The sequence below is a fragment of the Triticum dicoccoides genome, chromosome 5A, assembly GCF_002162155.2.
Source record: "Triticum dicoccoides isolate Atlit2015 ecotype Zavitan chromosome 5A, WEW_v2.0, whole genome shotgun sequence".
NCBI classification, from domain to species: Eukaryota; Viridiplantae; Streptophyta; class Magnoliopsida; order Poales; family Poaceae; genus Triticum; species Triticum dicoccoides.
The window spans coordinates 559,662,403-559,683,633 of record NC_041388.1 but is presented as its reverse complement, the minus strand read 5'-3'; the positions used below and the strand labels follow the sequence as shown (position 1 = coordinate 559,683,633).

The 21,231-nt window shown below is 47.1% G+C and overlaps 1 protein-coding gene across 1 annotated transcript; it reads left to right on the top strand.

Annotated features, from left to right (window-relative positions):
* Positions 1-4: 4 nt before the first annotated feature.
* LOC119299987 (bromodomain-containing protein DDB_G0270170-like) lies at positions 5-5,121 on the top strand (the record flags this gene model as incomplete). The annotated part of the gene is made up of 10 exons (XM_037577079.1): positions 5-253; positions 808-844; positions 1,059-1,134; positions 1,250-1,295; positions 1,384-1,482; positions 3,125-3,193; positions 3,300-3,657; positions 3,782-3,936; positions 4,068-4,551; positions 4,653-5,121. Coding segments are annotated over 10 exons (1,641 nt in total), but the record flags the coding sequence as incomplete, so codon positions are not given.
* Positions 5,122-21,231: the final 16,110 nt, after the last annotated feature.

Below are 21,231 nucleotides of genomic sequence, written 5' to 3'. Positions count from 1 at the left end.
GCCTCCCCCGGCCCGCCGGAAGCGGAAGAAGAAGGGCCGGCCCTCCCTCCTCGACCTCCAGAAGCGCAGCCTCCGCCTGCAGAAGCTGCAGGAGGCGCCGCCGCCGCCGCCGCCGCCGCCGCCCCCGCCCCCGCAGCAGCGCCGCCCCTCCACGCGCCGCAACCCCGCCCCGGAGGACGACTCGGGCGACGACGACCCCCGCCGCGAGAAGAAGCTCCGCCTCGTCGTCGGCCTCCACGACGGATCGGCCAAGGTTTGCGCCCCGATCTGCGCCCTCCCCGCCCGAATCCGCGCGGAATTCGCCCAATTCGCCACGGCCGGCGCGCGGATCTGCGCCGCCCGAGGCGCCCTCCCTGCTATCCCAGGCGCGGAAAGGGCCTCCCTCTCTCTCTCTCTGCCCGCGCCCCCCTATTTATTTTACTGCCCCTTCCCCACCCCTCTGCCGCCGCGACAGTGGTCAACGGCGCCCGCCTCAGCCCTCGCTCCGCCAATCATTCGGCGGATAAACCAAAACCCTGGCTCGCTCGCTCGCATCCCTCGGCGATAATTGGCGCCATTTCTTTTATGCATCGGAGCTTTTAAAGGCGTGCCTTTTTTTGGCCTGGTTTCCCCCTGCCTTTCGCGCCAAATATTTTCCCCGGCGACGGCATAGGATCTCTCTCAGTGCTTGCTCGGTAACTGCCACTTTATCTGGCGCCTTTTTCCGCCCCGGGTCTCTAGATTTTCTCCCAAGGATTTCTGTGTGGATATTTTTAAAATGTGTCTACTATCTTCTTTATTTATCTTTTGCTGCCGCTGCTGCTGCAGGGAGAAAAGAGGAGGACAGCGACGGATGGGCGTGAAGGTCGGTTCTCCCCCTGCCTGCTCTCCTCCGATGCATTTATTCTTCTTCAGGTTTCCGGAACCAAAAATAATAACACTGGGCGACGAATGTGCACGAACAAAGATGCCATTTTTAATTCCTGTACTCGTGGATGCACTCCAGTTTGTTTCCTGTTTAATTAATTAATGCTGATTGTTGCTCCTGTGCTCGTGTGTGGATTTGTTCATTTGCACAGAGCCGTCAGATTCCGGCCCCACGACCCCTCTGCCTGACAAAAAGTTATTGGTCTTCATCCTTGATAGGCTGCAGAAGTGAGTTGCTATATCCTCTCTGCTTTTCTTCTTCTTCTTCTTCTTCTTCTTCTTCTTCTTCCCTTCCAGTTTCAGTAGCATCTTATCTGAGGCCGGTTTCCCTGTTTTTGCGCAGGAAGGACACATACGGCGTTTTCTCGGAGCCGGTTGATGATGAAGAGGTTTGTGTTACAGGACTGTATGTTTGTTTCTTGGTATTGTTTTCTGGCAGGCTGATTGATTTGCTTGTGATTGCCAATGTACTGTCAGCTGCCCGACTACAGAGATATCGTCAAGCACCCCATGGATTTTTCGACAGTTAGGAAGAAGCTTGATAAGGGGGCATATGCCAACCTGGAGCAATTTGAGGTCAGGGTGGAATCTTTTTTATTTTTGGGGTCATGCTGTTTGACCTTTTCTGGTTTATAATATAATCAGCTGTTACCGCAATTTGGTTGACTTAGTTGCTCGTCCCAGCTAGATTAGTCATCAACTCTGTGAGGCTAATGTGCTTTTCCATGCTCATGTTCTTCTTTCTAACACAAGGCCTCACATTTATGTTCGATATTCTTATAGGTCAGTAGTCAGTTACTAAAACTGTGGCATCTTCTTGTTTGCTTGAAAATATATTCTGTACTGTTGCCTTTGGACTCTTGTATCATGTTTTGCTGCGCCTTTTTTAGGAACAGATATTCATTCTCTTGGATCCTCTTCAAAGGACTCGAAACTAGTGCAAATGCATAAATGGAAACCTGAGAGTTTTGCTTCTAAATAATGTTTCTGACAATGTTCCATGTGATCAATATCTTCATAACTCAAGTACTCTTAAGGGAAGATAGAACTATATAAAACGCAACACTTTTCAAGACCGGTACAGTAAATACAGTTTAATTTGTAAATACAATTAACAAGTTTCTTTCAATGGAAAACTGAAATCTATAGTAAGTGAAGAGAAGCACTTATGCTCGTAGGTGTTACTGTTATTGATTCCATTACAGGATTATGAATAGCGCTGTGTAAGTTTTTATATTTAATGAATATCTGCTGCTGTTGCTTTTCTGTATCTGCATATCCACTTATGTCAAAGGTTGTGTAAGTAATTTGGGTACTAAGAAGTCATGTAAGGTATGTAATATTGTATATAGTTCCATAAGGATAACTAGCAACACAAGTAGAAAGAAAAGTGCATGTAATAAAAATAAACTATGAACTACTCTTAGAAAGTGCTTGTTAGACAGGAAAACCTGTAAATATGTAATTTTTCTAATGGAAATAATGCTCTCATAATTTTCTATGAAATAAAAGCATTTTCATTCATTCGAGTCAAGATGAAATGACGCTTTGTTTAGAAAAAAACACCAGTGCGTGGATGCTTGTGCAATGTTCACTACGCAGTTCCATTTTCTACTGCATATATAAAAATCTTGTACATGCACTGCTTATGTTACTTACGGTCAAACAAGTAGAATAAGATAAATAACAAGTACTTAAAAAATGGAATGCTTGTACCTGTGACCTGTTATGAAGTTTGTTGTAGCAGTACTCAGCAACAAGGTGTGTTGGACTTTAGATTGAAGTTGTCAGTTGTTTGTTATGTATGAGAATGATCATTTTTACTTCTAGAGCTGGTATGTTATGCTCTCTGTGCCACCATTTCTACTTGATGTAATTACTTGTCTGCTACCACCTCTCTAATCACTTAAAAAATATTGGATCTATGTATGCTATAAGCCTGTAACCAGCATCACCTATCTGCATTTTCACTGAACATTCGATTTAGTCTTACCTCAGACCACTAACATCATTTCCTTTACCTTGTTTTATGACATACTTTCTTTTAAACCATGGCCTTGGTCATGCAAGTCACACGCCAAGAACAAGTAGAACTTTGACTCGCTGTTGAATCCTGGGTGTGCTAATACTTAATTTATAATCAATGGTTAACTAAGCTCAGAATATTATTTGTATTCTACTAAGCTCATTCAAAATGACATAGATTTCCTATTTACAGGACGATGTGTTTCTGATAACCTCGAACGCCATGTCCTACAATTCACCAGACACAGTATACTATCGACAGGTTAAACCTTGAACCTACTTGTTTGATGATTAATTCTATGATGTATTTTTTCTGTTAACCCATGAGATGCAGTGCAAATGTAACATTCACATGTGATGCATTATAGGCACGATCTATTCAAGAGGTTGCTAAGAAGGACTTTGAGAATCTTCGGCAAGATAGTGATGCCAGTGAACCAGAACCAGAACCATTACCAGAACCGGAACCAAAACCACAGCGTCGAAGGGGCAGGCCTCCAAAGAACGCTGTCAAGCAGCAAGTTGAGCAGCCACCAGCAGAACGTGCTACCGCAAACTTTTCTGCGGCGGCACTTGCTATGGCTGGAAATAGTGGACTTTATGCGCACTCAGGGTTTGATATACAGCGGAGAATTGCAGATGTACTGAAAGCTTCTTTTGCCAATAGAAGCAATGAACACAATTGGTCCAGTGAGCGCAAATTGGAAAGCATTGAAGATTATTCAGGTTCCTTTTATCATTTTGAGAACTCAATTTTCTTAGAGGGATGTTGCCCAAGAATGTCTTCCATCCAGATTTGGCCAATCTGTTTACCCCTTTAACATCATTTGGTGCCTTACCTTTGTCTCAGGGTCTGGGAGTAAATGGTCAGGAAAAATGGGGAAGAAGCCACTTCTGGTAGAAGAGAGTCGCCGAACTACATATTATCAGAATCAACCATCCAGTTCAATGTATGAGCTGCCAGTGGCAACCTCATACAATGGGACAAGGAAGGTTCTTGTACCAGTTGAGTGTCCAATACAAGTCTCCTCCCCTAATGATTTATGATATGTCAATAAAGTTTTAGGTTTCTGTTGACTTTGCTGAACAGCAAGATGACATCACTCTCGGTTTAACACAATGATTTTTTTTATCAGATTGGTGCTCAGTTGCCACAGGCCTATTCCCGCAGTCTGGCACGTTTTGCTGCACAGCTTGGTCCTGTTGCTTGGGAAGTTGCATCGGAGCGAATTGAACAGGTCATTCCCCCTGGAATAACATTTGGTCGTGGGTGGGTAGGAGATGGCGAATCACCAAACTCATTTCAGCCACCTGTACCGACTTCATCTCCGATACCAACACCACCACCAAGCAGCACAGCGGCATCGAGTGAGCAGAAAACTGTAGATGATCCTGCAAGCGCAGGCCATTCAACAGGGCCTCATGCAGATGCTGTGTCACATGCGTTTGCCAATAACGCTCAGAGGATAGATTCTCAGGCAGTACCAAACCCGCAATGCGGATCGTTGCCACAGGTTCTAGTAGACCGAGGTGAACATTCTGTTGAGCTGAAGAGCAGCCATAATGTTGAAGAACGGCCCACCATGCACCAAACTGTGAATGGTTTTAATGCTGTGCCAGGTGCTTACCCTGACTGTTGGTTTGCCTCATTTTCTACATCCCCTGTTCCTTGCACTTCAAAAGATTAGTAACTCACTCTTAACATTGGTTGGTCTTTGCAGGGTCAATCATGTTCGCACCTACCGCGCAGCTGGTCGCGAACCGGATGCAGACGCATATGGCCGATTGATAGGGACCGAAGCTCGACATGGATAATTTGACATTTGGACGCATGATTCCGGCCACGGTTTCGCGGGCACCAAGCAAGGACTTTGCTGAATCATACTGTGCTCATTGATTTTTTTTCGAGTCGCTGTTGCTGTGCCGCACCGTGGCCTGGGACCTCCATTGTTTTCTTTTTTCCGAGAGTGGGTATCTCCATTGTTCGTTGTCTGTGGTGTAATTGCTTAGTTACTTAGGAGTTAGAATAGCATGCAGATTGCAGAGATATGTGTGTAGAGGGTATTAACAGCGTAATTAAGTCGAGTTCAGAGATTCAAAAAAGTTATGATGTTGTAGAAACCACAGGGGAGCCAATCTGTATATTTTATATTTACTGCTGTGGTATTGTTGCCACAGTTGGTCATGGTCTGTCCAAAGAAAAGAAAAACTTAATTTGCTACTCCCTCTGTCCCGAAATATAAGACATTTTTTGATACTATGATAGTGTCAAAAACCGTCTTACATTTTGGGACGAAGGGAGTAACAAACTTTCAGGTTGGTGATATGATACACTTTCAGTCTGAAATAGGATGACACATGCAGAGATTGATACGATCTTCCGGGCTAAAATAGGTCACACATGCAGAGAGTGATATGATATGCTTTCAGCCTGAAATTGGTCACACAAGGAGTCATAGCTTGTTTGGTTCATAGACACACTGTTTTGGAATGTTCTAGCAGCATGTTCAACCTGTCATATGCACATACTTTATTTTTTTTCATGGTAATTTGTGTCTTATTCCTATCATAAAGGTCAAGATACAAGTCAGGAAGACCAACAAAAATAAAAGGACAACAGAACACTAACCTTGCACAAAGGACCACCAGTTAAGAAGAGAAGTTACAATGAAAACCAAATAATCTCCTGAGGTTGACACTTGTCACACTGGTAGCTTTCAATTGGTTCACCGCACTTTTAGCAAAAATTACAAAGAGCATCTCAATTATTATTTTTGAACACGATACAATCGAAGTTGCTCACATACACGAGCATACACCCATTCATATGAACACACGCATGCACATCATACTCCTATGAGCACCTCCGAGAGACTGAGCCAACATATCATCTTGATATTTTACGAAGTCATCACAGACGCCTCACAGTCGACGGGAATGTCTCCGCCCACTGAACAAACATCACCGGAAGCTTGAAATAAATTCAGGAATAATATAAGCACCAATGTCAAGTCTAAGACGTGAACCCTGGTGGGTTAGGGATACCACCGTCCTCTTAACCACCCAACCACAGGTTGGTTCGCAAGAGCATCGCAAAGATGATAAGTAAAAAAGCCAGTGCAATGGACGGCTAGACGGAAACCAACCAATATAAAAACTAAAATTACATTCAAAATCATAATAGCCTTCTTTGTCCTCCAATTGTGCACCGTCCGCTAGTTGTTAAAAAAATGCACTGAACCAACAATAAAGAAAAGAGACACCCGCAAATGCCCTCGCCATACTAGGTTGGAGCATAACCACATATAATATAGGCTTGCAATTGATCACCACTGGTCTAGAGAGTTGGAGAAACCAAACCATGCCACATAACAACAAGATGTCGGAGTCGTTGCACCAATAGTCAACCACATGCCCTCTTTGATAGACACACAAACTGCCAAGATCCAAGAGAGCCAACGGATCTGGCGATAAGAACTTTGTGTTGGATATGTTAGCAGTTTTCTAATTAATTTTATGCATAAATAAATCATGATCATAGCAAAAGCAGTGTTAATATCATATTGGTATTTACACATCTGAGCACATACGAAGTAATAGCTCCGTTCGAGAATATAAGGTGTATCAATTTTTGTGCAAGTCAAACATCTGCATATTTGACCAAGATTATAGAATGAAAAATCAACATCTGCAATATCTAATAGAGAAAATATGAAAATATTTTTCATGATTGATCAAATGATATAAATTTGATATTAAAGATATTGATATTTTTAGAAACTTGGTCAAACTTGCACATGATTGACTTTTGAAAAATTAATACACCTCATATTTTACAACGGGGGAGTATAGAACAGGAAAAAAACAAAAAGTATGCCTAACACATGAACCAATAAATAAAAGATGAACATATCATACCCTCCAGTTGGCCACGACAAAGCCGCTGCAGCGACTGCAACATTTTCCTCATCCTCTTCATCATGGTGTTGGCGTTGGTGGGTAGGTCGAGTAAGCAGTTGAAGTAGTGAGGCGTTGAGTTAGGTCCACGATCGAGTCAGTAGCAGTCAACAATTTGACGGTTCAGACATGGCTGTTACACAACGCTTTCGTGAATAACCCGTAATCAGTTACCAATTAATTATTTATAACCGGCAAAAGTACTGCACATATGACACAGATTTGAGCATGACACATATCATTAACGAAACATGACATGCACGAAGGCGTGGCAGGCAGCAGAGGAGGACGGCGCGTGTACCATCTCTCTTCTCATGCTCTAATAGCATGTTGAAGAGAATCTCTTATATGTGGGTATCAACTCTCCTTTAAATCCAAGGTGATACTAAACTTACCACCTTCGCACGAAGCCCCACATGAGCCTTTGACATTTTTCGGGAACTATGTATATACTCTATTCATTTTTTTTAGTCTACATATAAGATTTGGTCAAAGTCAAACTTTGTAAAGTTTGACCAACTTTGTTTGAAAAAATATCAACATCTACAATACTAAAACTATATGGTATGAGAATTAATTTCATCATGCATCTAACTATATTGATCTCATATTATGAATCTTGATATTTCTTCTATAAACTTAATCAAAGTTGACAAAGTTTGACTTTGATCAAATCTTATATGCAGACTAAAAAGAAACGAATAGGGTACCTACAAGTAAAACATGATGAATTTCTCTGATTTTTTAGACCATCAATCCTTCGTCCATTACTTGAGGTGATACTAATAATTCGGTAATCAATTCACAGTCCAAAAAAAATAAATGGAAACGGTTCACCAAAGCCATCCGACCTACTCAGTTGGGCCATGCCCATGGTTCGTAGCGGCCCACCGAAGCCCGCCCAACAGCACAATCGAGAGGGTTTGTATATATTTAGTCCCATCTCATCCGATTTATCTATGGCCCAACGCGTGTCTATAATTCAATACTCACACGCCCATCGTCGGATCGGATCCGGCGTCGTCAAGGTAGGAAGAGGTTGGGGTGACCTTATTCCAACACGGCATCATCAACATCTTGTCGATACCGTCAGGCAAAGAAAACATCAGAAAACGAAAAATAAAACGGACATGTGCCCATTCCTCTCGCCGCCGACGAGGCCTCTTTGTGTCGTGTCACAACCTATCTTTCCCTAATAATAAAGAGTCTAATGCTTCTGGTGATACGTCATACAAACTGCCCCCGAAGTTGTCAATATTTACCCACCACGTCACCGATAAGTGAAAATTTTCGCTTCACAAATCATCGTCAGATTTCGGTTATTTATAGAGGCAAGCTCTTCTTATACCACAAACATTCCAGTAGTGCAATGGCTTGAGCGTCCTCCCTCCATCTAGGAGACAATTTCTGTTGGCGTAGGATACAATTGCCTCGCCCAAGCGTGGCTTAGCCCATGGTTGCAAGGTTGCAATTTCGTCCCAGCTACTCTATTTTAAACTCTTCTTTTCACAGATTCAAATGTTTTAAAAAATATCTTTCAAGCCATAACTTCAAAATAAACATGCTATATATGGAAATCCCTCAAAAAATGTGTAGATTTCAAATATGTTGTTATCCTGCATGTTAATTATTTCTAAAATTATGTTTAAGATGCACCCTTAACTAATACTTTTCTTTATATGGTATATTTTGAAAATGCCTATTGTATCTATACCTACTTTAATAACTATTAAAGTAAAAAGTATTTCTGCCCATGATTTTTCTAAAAATTGGATGTTTTAAAAAATGTTAATGAAATTGTATAGTTTTTCCAATTTAAAAAATGTTCATGAATGGATACAATTGCCTCGCCCAAGCCTGTATTTCCTTACCAATTGCTGTTGGCGTAGGATACAATTGCCTCGCCCAAGCGTGACTTAGCTCATGGTTGCAATGTTGCAATTTCGTCCCAGCTACTCTATTTTAAACTTTTTTTTCACAGATTCAAATGCTTTAAAAAATATCTTTCAAACCATAACTTCAAAATAAACATGCTATATGTGGAAATCCCTCAAAAAATGTGTAGATTTCAAATATGCTATTATCTTGCATGCTAATACTTTCTTTATATGGTATATTTTGAAAATGCCTATTGTATCTATACCTACTTTATAACTATTAAAGTAAAAGGTATTTCTGCCTCTGTTTTTTTTAAATTGGATTTTTTATAAAAATGTTGAAATTGTATAATTTTTTCCCAATTTAATTTTCTTTTCTTGAATGGATACAATTGCCTCGCCCAAGCTGTATTTCCTTGCCAATTGCTGTTGGCATAGGATACAATTGCCTCGCCCAAGCGTGACTTAGCTCATGGTTGCAATGTTGCAATTTCGTCCCAGCTACTCCATTTTAAACTTTTTTTTTCACAGATTCAAATGCTTTAAAAAATATCTTTCAAACCATAACTTCAAAATAAACATGATATATATGGAAATCCCTCCAAAAAATGTGTAGATTTCAAATATGCTTTTATCTTGCATGTTAATTATTTCTAAAATTATGTTTAAGATGCACCCTTAACTAATACTTTTCTTTATATGGTATATTTTGAAAATGCCTATTGTATCTATACCTACTTTAACTATTAAAGTAAAAAGTGTTTCTGCCCATGATTTTTTTAAATTCGATGTTTAAAAAAATGTTAAATAAATTGTATAAATGTTTTCCAATTTTAAAATGTTCATGAATGGAAAAAATATCCAAATAATTCAAAAACTATTCGTGACTTAGAAAATAGTTTACTCATAAATGTTCATTGATTCAAAAAATTGTCATGCATTTGAAAAAATGTTTGTGAATTAAAAAAATTGTTCCACCAATTTTTAAAACAATGTTTGTCCATTATAGACATGTTCGCTGATTCAAGAATTTTTTTAAATGTTTACAATTAAAAAATGTTTGCAAATAGTATAAAAAGTCCACGAATTCAAAACATGCTATTGATTTTAGAAAATGTTCTAAAATTTATAAAAGTTTTCATTACTTTGAAAATATTCACGAGTTTAAAAATATATTCATAATTTTAGGAAATTGAGAGTGATAGTGTATCTCAATGATGCAGCAATACGTGATCATGGCCATTGAAGATTATGATTTTTTTTCTCCTGTTGCAGCACACGTGCCCTTGTGTTAGTAATATGAAAAAGTATGTTAAAAATCGGACTATGAATATGCGAACCGCGTAGTTCATATGGTTGGATTTCTTGTGGTGAAACCATTTTCTGTATTTATTTCAGACTTTACGGCGATACTTGTTTAGTGGGAGAAGACGCTTACATCAACTACGAAGCCATCCGTGGTGACTTTGTCAATTTAAAGATGCACATTCATTTACCGAGAGAGAGGAACAGTGGAGCTGGTGAGATCGACAAAGTCGTCACATATATACGAGCCCGTGGAGCTCATACGATCGACAAACTCACTAGACCAACGTGAAAAGACGCTGCATCTACCAATCCTGGAGTGGAAGCAGATCGGCGTTGCCCGTGCGCTCCAGGACGGCGCGCACGCGGGCCTGTGTCTCCTCCGCGTCCGCCCGCTTCTCCTCCGCTCCCCGGTGCTGGCCGTCTTCGTGGCAGATTAGTTCGGCTTCGAGCATCAGGATGACAGCGCCGGCGATCAACGCGGCCCAGCCGACCCAACCGGCGACGAAGGCGCCGGACATGACGCCGAGGATGCCCACGCAGCTGAACACCAGGTCGCCCATGGCGAAGGTTTGTGGCCGCGGCGGGCGCCGTCGCAGGACCCTCTCCGCCCTACGTACGTCCTTCTCCAGCTCCCGCACCTGCCACGGCTCCAGCCCCGACGCCAGCAGCCGCCGCGCACGATGCTCCCGCTGCCTGTGCTGCCGTCGTCGCCGCCGACGCCGCAGCAGGCGATGCTCCTCCGGGCCCAGGCCGTCCTGGTAGTTGTCGTCATATCCGTCGCCGTCGTTGTGGTAGACGGTAAGGATGGCAATGGGTCGGGTTTGAATCGGGTTGAACAATATCAAATCTATATCCATATCCATGAAGACAGTCTTTGCCCGCCCATGAAAAAATCCATGGATGAAAAATTGTGTCCATGTCCAAATCCAATGGATATCCATATCCACCGGATATCCATTGGGTCCTCTCGAGACATGTAAATAAAACATAACACAATATTAACATAAACTCTTCCATTCTTCACCTCGTGGCAGGCTAGGCTTCAGTTATGGTAAATCAACATCCAGTAACAACCGAAGATCATTTAGTATTTTTCTAACTGATGGGAATGACGAATCATTTAAGGAGATAAAAATAAGGGAAGGGATGTTGGAGTATGTTATAGAGGGGATTGACTGTCAACTTATAAAAGTTACGATGGCGATTGTGTGATTTCTTATGCATGGTTTAGATAAAAAAAGTGTAAAATTGTCATGGGACATGTAAACGTGGGGCAGGGATGGAATTTTTTCCCATTAAGTCATACTATCGGATTGGGTTTGGGTATATCAATGGGTATAAGATTATATCCATGCCCTACCCATAAACAATCGGGTCGGGTTTGAGCGCCGCCCATGGACACAAAAGCATATTCAAACCCTATTTATTCGGATCGGATATCCATGGATATCCATGTCCATGGATAAAATTGCCGTCCTTAGTAGACGGCGACGGGTCCCTTTGCCACCGCCGCGCTCAACGTTGTGAATATCAACCGATCCATCCCCGCGAATTTGCTTGCAATGGGTCGGTGTTCCTCCCTGCTTTGGGCGAGATTACAAGTAGTTCGCTGCGTGCTCGTCCCTCCTGCATATATTTGTACTCGTAGCCAACAACGGAACACACTCTGAATCGGGCCTGAGGTTCCCTGGAATTCTTGGACCTGAATTTACAGTCCGAGTCTCCGAGAGCGTGCCCGATTCGAAGTATATAGCCATTTATCCGCATTTTACCCTGGCTCTGCTTTGCTCCCCGGATCTCTGGAGAGTCATGACCACGTTGGCTTATCTGAGTTGATGTTCCATTCGCCTCAGACAACAACTCAAACTTGCCCAGCTTTGCCGCTAGCTCCCGCGACGCTGCTGCGACTTCGCCGCCGCCGCCGCCGCGGCGGCTGCGGCTTAGTTCGCATCCCGTCCTCCACCCCTAACCATGGCCTCCTCTCCCACCACCAACCTCACCCCCTGTGATCTCTCCACAGCCACCAACGCCCCCACCCCTCCCCTCCGTCCTAGCTCCCCTGCAGATCCAGATCCAGTACTACTGGCTGCCGGTGCTGAGGATGGAGACGGGGACTCTCTCACGCGCTCCGCGGATTGCCCTGGGTCCCTCCGCTCAAGCTGCCACCACCTCCAAATCGGCTTCCTCCGAATTTCACGCCGCTGGTAGTGACCGATGCTTCGCAGGCACCTACGGAGAAGGGGTGGGTGGAGGTCGGGGGCCAACATCGCCGGAGGCTGGAGAAGCTGTCTGCCCCGCCTGCAAGAAGGACACCGACCGCTCCCTTGCTTTCAAGCGGAGAGCTTATGGGCTCTGCTTCCGTTGCTTGGCGGAGGACCACTTCGTCGCCGACTGTCGTGGGCCTGTCACTTGCCTGGGTTGCAGCCGCTCTGGGCATCGCGAGCGCGGCTGTCCGGGCCGCCTCCCTACCGGCAATGGTCATCTCCGCGGCTCCCTGTCGCCGCCGGCTGCTCCTCACCTCCAACACCCGTCCCCAGCTCCTTCACGGCAGTTGCGGCAGCGCTCGTGGGCAGCAGTTGTTGCCGCCCCGACTGGGCTCGTTCAAGGGGCCCCTTGTAGCAACTTCGGCACCCCCTGGTCGGGTCAGTCCGGCCCTGACGGGTCGGCCTTGGCTGCTGATTTGGGGCTGCTGCAACCCCTCTTTGCAGCTCAGACCGAGGCGTTGCGCGCCGAGTTGCAGGCTCTGGTTACCGCTCGTGTGGAGGATGTCGTTCAACCCCTCCGCGACATGGCGATTGCTCTGCAGGGTTGGGCGGCCCAGGTCTCGAGCCTCTTGGAGCGGCTGGAGGCTATCAGTGGCAAAGTAGTGGGGAACAGTGGGGGATCTTCCTCCTTGGCGCCTTTGGGTTCGCCTCCTCCCTAGTGCGAGCATGAGGAGCCACCGGCGCCTCTTGTTGTTGCCTATGGCAAGGATGTCAGTCAGGCGGGAGTGGCCGGGTGCTCGTCTGAGGTGCTGGCAACTGTGGCGCTGCCTGCAGATGTTCTTCCTACGTTGGATATCGTTCTGCACAAGACGGTGATTCTAGGAGAGGAGGAGCAAGCTAAGGTGGCTGAGATAGTCATAGCGAGCAATGATATGGAGCAGATTGAGGTGGCCTTGCCTGATGGTTTGGTTGGAGAGGTGCCTCCCTTCATCCCCTCTTCAGTGAAGCTTGCTTCAGGGGGCACTACCAATATGATGTCTTCTGGGTCCGAGGAACCACTTGGTGATATTGGCGTGCCATCAACTACCTTGTTGGATGAGTTCCTAAGCAGTTTCAGTTGCGCGGCACCACGGTCCTTGCTCGAGGAACCGATTCATGTGCAGATTGAAGGGGCATCTTCTTGTTCCGAGAGGCGTAGTGGACGTTTGGATAAGAAGAATAGAAACAACAACATTCCTACCGCCAAACGTGCTGAATATAGGTTGGCGGAGCCTTATGGGGAACTACCGAAGGGGATGAAATCTAAGAAAGGCTCCGAAGAGGATGTGCAAGAGAAGATGAACTCTTATCTATGGATGTACAAGAAACCCCCTATGCCGACAGCGACCCAGGCAATTCGTGCATTGGTGGAGGCCAATGGTTGATCTCATTTTTCAAAAGGTTAGGTGTGAGTTCACATCGAGTTGCAGGCATGTTCTTCAGGTTGCAGTGGTTGTCTTGGTCGGGTATGTTGTGTTGACCATGGTCTTGGGCCTTGGCACCCTTGTATCTGGCTCGGACGACGTCCCTTGAGTGCTAGTCCGGTGTGTGTGTGGTCTTCGTCGGTTTCCCTTAATTAACTGATCCCATGTATGGTTTTTGGGTCCAGTTTCCTTTATTAACCGGACCAACTCTCTTCTTCTTAATGCAATGCGGGAGCTCCCCGCCCTCTGACGAGGTTCCGTCAAAAAAATGTTCCATTGCTGCTTTTGGAACCGAATTTTTTATTCCATTTAAGAAAAAATGAGTAGCAGATGTGTTGAGTACCTCTGTTGTTGTCTCGTGCTTTTCACTTTCAGTGAGACACCGATGAAATTTACTGAATTTCAACAATTTCAGTAGGGCAAAGGAATATTTGCCTTTCGGTCAAAATATTCCGGTAATTTCTCCTTTTTCTTTAAAAGAAAAGGATCTACCTTATGCATTCAAAACGGGCAAGAGCCCGACTGACCGTACACAATTACATGAAGGTGATGTAAACGCTGCACGGATCGTGCAGCAGGTCGTCAGCAAGCCTTAACAGGGAAAAGAAATAAACAAAAATCAAAACGTCATTTTGGTTGTGAATGAAAATTTTCTAAAACTGAAAGTTGAAAACCGTGCCTTGTCTACATCCATTCTTGTTGTTGGCGAGGCAGCTACAGTAAGCAAAAGATGGGTCCCTCTCTGATTTCTGTTGGAGAAACCAAGGGTTACATATATAGACTCCAACTTACATAGAGCAAGATTAAAAAAGCAGTTACCAGCCACTCACAGACGAAGCCACCTAAAGGAGAACAGGCAAAATGATCCACAGCTCAGTGGCAAAATATCTCGTGTCTTGTTTGGGGGAAATGGCAGAAATAACGCACACTCTCTCTGCCTTTTCAGTTACAAGGCCAGCACATGGGCAGAATACATGGAGCTGCTTAAAAATAATACATGAGCTATATTTAGGAAAATATCTTGACAATGATTCTGCCTTACATATATTCAAGTCTTACAGAAAGGAAACTTATAAACCAAGAGGATACACACCAACATAACACCAGTTCTGGACAAGCACATGCTTATGATTTAGCGGTGGCGATGGACCCTTGCCGACGCGGCCCAACCAAAGGTAACCACGAAGGGCCAAAGAGCACTGCCCACTATGAACAGGTGCATTTGTAGTAACCGGACCATTCCTTTGTATAGCCCTGTCCTAATACATAACAATCGTGCAAGAACAATCGATTTTAAGATAGCCTTCAAATTTGCACCTTGCATTACGGCAGGAGTAATAACAAAACCGCGACAACAGTGCTACGACTACGAGCAACCGGAGCCAGCGCCATGTACACACCTAGTGCAAAAGCAATTGACATGCATGTGATTGAACTCGACACAGAAAGCAAGGAAACCACAAAGTTAACTTTGCGGGTGATCAGGTTAACGATGGAAGCTGCATCAAACGCGAAGCCACCGGTAGCTAGTGAGGAGCTGATGGAAGCTAGTGTGGCAGCCGTCAAGAATGCATAAAAAACGTAACTCCTGGCAAGTGTTGGCTTGCCCCCACTTTGATGATCATCAGCTCTGTAACCTTCAGGAAAGTGCAGACGATGCACTGAACGCCATAGTTGCTATTAGGACTGAAACCATGATAATAGTTTCTGTTGCATCTTTCAGCCTCACAGATTCTTTGTCCTCATCCTCTGGCTTCACATGCCTGCTATATGTTTGCTCAATCTTATCCCACCGCAGGGGGGGGGGTTAGCGGGAGGGATAGGGCGCATTGTTGGGGAACGTAGCATGCAATTTCAAAAAAAAATTCTACGATCACGCAAGATCTATCTTTTTTTTAGAACGAAGACGCACGATGCGTTCGGCTTTAAATTAATAAAGCCCACCACAGGCAGCATCCGACAAGTTTAACATAGAGAAACAACAGAATAAAAGGGGCCGGAGCCCAAAGTACGGAACATGCAACCGGCCTCAGCCTGATAAGAAAGACAGCAACAAAGAGTCCAAGCAGCCAGTCCAAAAGCGCCACGAGCAGAATCTTAGTGTCGTGCTTCGAGCTGAATCGTGCGGATCCGCTCCATGGCCTTCATCATCCGATCTGCATCACGCCGTTTCCCCAACGGTGTCCAAGTCTGGAGAAACAAATGACATTTGAAAATAATGTCAGCAGGATGAGAAGGGAACTTGTGTTCGATAGTCATCTTATTACGGGTGGTCCACAGTGACCAGCACAGCGCCCCTACGCATCGCCACAGCACGCGCCCGAAGCTACCTCTATGGGCGAGAAGGATCCCACGTAGGTCCGAAACTGTATGGGGATTCCAGTTTTGCGCAAACGCCTCACGGACGGCACTCCAAGCAAAACGAGCTAGGTGGCATTGGAAGAAGATGTGGTTCGCATCTTCATGCGCTCCACATAATGCGCAAGACCCATCCGAAGGACCGTGTCTAATGGCAATGTTGTTAGAAGAGGGGAGGCGGTCACGGAATAATTGCCAAAGAAAGACTTTGATCTTCAGAGGAATAGACGCTTTCCATAGCCCCCTAGCTATGTCAAGAGTCGGTCCCTCAGTCAGCTTATTGTAAAACGATTGGACCGTGAACTTTCCGGAACTCGAGAGGGACCAGGAGACCGTGTCGGCCTCAGGGCAGAGAGAGACACCCTGTAAGGCAGTTAGGAGCCCATCCCAACTTGACCGTTCATGGGCGAGGAGTGGTCTTTTGAGAGATATGGCTGGAGGGTTAGTTCTGAGCGCGTCGGCCACCAAAATTTCTACGTTAGTGACTAGTTGGTAAATGGCAAAGTGACTCCGCCAAAGAGGTTCCGACTCAAGCCAGTGGTCAAGCCAGAATCTCGTGGAGTACCCATTCTTAACGCAGAACTTGGCCCCTAACGAGAAGGCAGGCTTAACAGCCTGAATTCCGTTCCAGAAAGGCGATCCCTTCGCCTTTGAGGTGAGAAAATTCCCATCGGGGAAATATTTGGCACGAAGAATATCGGCCCAAAGCCCCTGTTCGTTCTGGGAAAGTTCTCAAATCCACTTGACAAGGAGCGCTACATTCATGAGTTTGGAGTTGAGGATCCCTAGGCCAGCAAATTTCTTGGGGCGGCAAAGCGCCGCCCACTTGATCAGGTGGTATTTCTTTTTTGTCCCAGTTCCTTCCCAAAAGAACTTAGACCTAGGGGTGTCAAGCTTGGCGTGAACTCCATCAGCCAGCAGGAACATGCCCATAGTAAACAAGGGCAGGGAGGACAAACTAGAGTTTGTCAGGATCAGCCTTGCCGCGGACGATAGAAACCTGCCGCGCCAGGGGCTGACCCGGTTCGCCACCTTACCGTATAAGGGTTCCCATTCGAGAATCGAGATGTGTTTGTCCGAAATGGGAAGCCCTAGGTACTTAATTGGAAAACTCCCTAGTTTACAATTAAGCGCGGGGATTGTCCATCCCAATGGCAATCACCTCACTCTTCAAAAAGTTAATCTTCAAGCCGGAAATGATCTCGAAAGCGAGGAGAATGAGTAGCAGAGTGTCGTCTGCATATTGTAAGTGGATGATCCCTCCTGGGCAAAGGTGAGGCACCACACCTCGAATATGGCCGGCGTTCTTGGCCTTGTTCACCATGGCCGAGAGGGCATCAACAACAAAGTTGAAAATCAAAGGCGAGGAGGGATCTCCTTGTCTAAGACCTCTTTTGTTGCGGAAGGAGTTCCCTACTTCTCCGTTGATAGCAATCGCAGTCTGTCCCCCCGACACAAGTTGCATGATGCGATGGATGAAACCCGACTCGAATCCCTTCCGAGTCAGCACCTCGCGAATGAACTCCCAGTTCACTCGGTCGTAGGCTTTCTCGAAGTCGAGCTTGAAGAGCATGGCCGGCTGACGCATGCACTTAAGCTCGTGAACGATCTCTTGCAAAACAACCGGGCCTTCTAGGATGTTACGCCCTTTGAGAAAACCCGACTGGCTACGGTCGATCGCACGCTGTGCAACCGGGGCAAGTCTCGTAGTGTAAGCCTTGGAGCATAATTTGAAAGGCACGTTAATAAGGGTGATGGGGCGGTATTGCTTGATCGAGTCCGCCCCCTTAACTTTAGGGATGAGGCTAATGACGCCGAAGTTGAGGCGCGAGATGTCTACTGTGCCTAGCGCAAACCCGTTGATAATATCGTAGAAAATGTCCTTGAGTGCCGGCCAAAACCGCCAGAAGAAAGACACCGGCCAGCCGTCCGACCCTGGTGCGGTATCGATCTTCATCGAGCCAAGCGCGTCATCGATCTCCCCCGTGGAGAAGGATAAGGCCAGGCCATCATTCTCGACTTGCGACACACGTGATTCTTCCTCCCAAAAGTACGCACGGAGATGAAGGGGCTTTTCGTCCGCTGTTCCCAACACGTTAAGGAAGAAATCATAGATGTGCCGCAAAATTTCGGCTTGACTGACCAGAACCCCCTGGTCCGATTGCAATCTCAGGATCGAACATTTCCTCTTGCGGCCGTTGGCGAATGCATGAAAATAGCCCGTATTAGCGCCCCCCTTGGTAATCCACTTGACGCCACCCTTCCGGCGCCAATATTCCTCCTCTTCCCTGAGGATGGCCAGCACTTGATTCTCGAGGGCATAACGGTTAGCCCACTCTGCTTCCGAAAAGGATCTAGAGTTGGCTTGGGCGTCAAGGGCCTTGATTTCCTCGATAAGAGCTTCCCTAGCTCGTTTAGCGTCACTATCGTGATTTGCGCCCCACCCTCGAAGGAAACCACGCAGGGTCCCTGCCGCCGACACCAAATGTCAAGAGAGCCTCTGGAGCGCCCAGCCGCAGCCCTAGCTTGTTCCCAACACGCGAGGAGCAGAGGAATGAACCCCTCTACCTCGAACCACCCTGTTTCGAAGTAGAAACGTGGGCTACGCTTAATCCTATCCTTCCCAGAGGCTAGGATCAATGGGACATGGTCAGAGCCAATGCGTGTTTCAACAACCAGCGTGCACATGGGAAAGATCATCTCCGAGTCAGCCGTAACGAAAACGCGGTCCAGGCCGCTCCGAACCGGGTTGAGTTGTTTGTTAGTCCATGTGAATCTAGCCCCTGTCCTAGCAATTTCCCGTAAAGCGCAAGCCGCAATGGCATTGTTAAAAAGGGAGACCCTAGGCCAGTCAATGTTGCGATTATTTTTGTCCGCGTCCGATCGGATAAGGTTAAAATCACCCCCAAGAACAATGGGAATGTTAGCGGCTTGCTTGGCCCCGACCAAGACTTGGATTTCACCCAGGAAATCAGCCGCGCGCGAGTGATCGGACGGACCGTAAACACAAACGATCGCCCAGGAAGCGAGAGAGACTCTATGCTTAATCGTGACAGAAATGTAAAACGATCCCACGTCCCAGGTAACAACATCACATACATTAGAATTACAACCCAGAAGAAGACCGCCCGAATGGCCAATGGAAGGGACCCAGCCCCACACGAAGCGGTGGAGAGGATCATAGGCCGCAAGATCGCGATACGAAAAGTCCGCTTTGATCGTTTCTTGAAGAGCCACCACGCCAATCCTTTCGCGTGCGATATACTCCCCAAGTTGCGTGTGACGACCCGAGTGCCCGCAACCCCTAATGTTCCAAAAGATGTAACGCATCAGATGATACAGTTGCGAAGGCGAACCCCTCTTGAAGTCACCGGTTTTGCCACTCGTTTCTTAGCCTGGGCGCGGCTCGTCGACGGTGCTGCGTCAACCTCCCTGGTTGCGGCAGCCCCCTCTGACAGGACAAGCAAGGTGGGAATACCCGAAGCCTCCGGGTTAACGGAGACCGCCAGCATCGTGGAATCGGCCTCCCTGGCCTTGGCCGCAGCAGCGGCCTCTGCCAATGCCGCTTGGGCCTCCTCACGAGCACGGATAAGGGTCACAAGCTCCCCACGGTCCATACCTAAATCGAAACCGCAGTCGTCTAGGATAGAAACTAGTTGCGGATCTGTAAACGCGTTCAGAATCTTAAAGGAGGGGGGTGGGTTACCTGAGATCTCCAAGTTCTTGTCCACCAGGCGAAGCTGAGCACACTCCAAGGAAGACAGATCACCCAGCGCCGCCTTGGCCCGAGCACTTGGGGCCTGCTGAGGGCCCGGAGATGCCCGAGAGCGCCGTGCCTTGGTTGCCGTGCCCGCGGAGCCCAGTGCAGCCTGAAGATCCACGCACGCCGGCACCACCGACGAAGGGAGCGCCAGCGCAGCTTGCTTGACAGGAGGCTTCCGTCCGGCCGTCTTCTTGGGGGCACGCCCAGAACCCCCCGAACTGCGACGGCTCGACACCGGGGTGCGAATGGAAGGCTCATTGAGCACCACGCCCGAGTTCGAGCCGAGCAAACTGGGGGAGGCTGGGGTGGCAGCCGCAGCGACGTGACCGACAGCATTAAAGCGGCCAGCCACAGGGAGCGGCGCTGAGCCCACCATATTGAAAGCCCCCACCAGAGCGCGGGACGGAGGCGGACTGCTCCCAGCCGTGTCCGAAATCGCCAGCGCCCCAGGCTCCGCGTTCTCCTTCCCTTCTTCGAGCGCAAGTTCTTTGATACCCAATTGGTCCTAGGTCTCCGTGTCAATTGACGTGTCTGGCATGCTATCCTCAGGTTCATCCTCACGACCAGCCATGTCCACATCCATAGCGCGGTCCACGTTACCAGTGTGTTGCCCCCCTGGGTCCCTGGGTCTTGCTGCTGCAGCCGAGCTGACCCTCCGGTCCTCGGACTAGGCGGTCCAGCACTCTTGTCGCCCGGGTGGGAGGGTGGGATGTTAGGGCCAGGCGCCACCGGCCCGTCGCCAGGGCACTTTGGGAGTCGCTCCAGCTCGACCCGAATGTCGTAACCCTCTTGATTAAACCAAACTTGCACAAAACCGTTCATCTTGTCAGGGGCTCTGCACCCAAACTTCATCCTCACCAGTCCCACCCGAATGAGGGAAAGCTCGTCCACCACGATAGGTCTGCCCAGCATCTTGAGCCCCTCCATTAGGCGCTCGACACGACGATGTTTCTTGGGTATGCCATGAAGGCGCAGCCACACCTCCGGCATGGAGAGGGGCACTATCGTCTCCTGGATCGAGTCACGAACCAGCACCGTAATGTCGTTGATGGAGAGGAAAAGCTTGCCACTTGTCTTGGCCATATGCAATAGATCTGCAGAGGGGAAGACCACCGCAAAGTCGTTGTCACCAACCTGCACTATCTGCCAGTCCCAGTCTCTAGCCACCATGTGCTTCAACTCCTGCTTGAGCGTACGCAGCGAAAGCCTCCCCGGCTCCGCTGACAGAATGGCACCATTGGCGGTTATAAGGTCGTCACCCTCCGCCATCTCTTCTTCTTCGAACTCCATGCAGAAAAATCCTTCGCCCGGAATGGTGCTGCCCATGATCTGGAGGTGCGGCTGCTTGCCTCGAGAAGGGCAATAAGCCG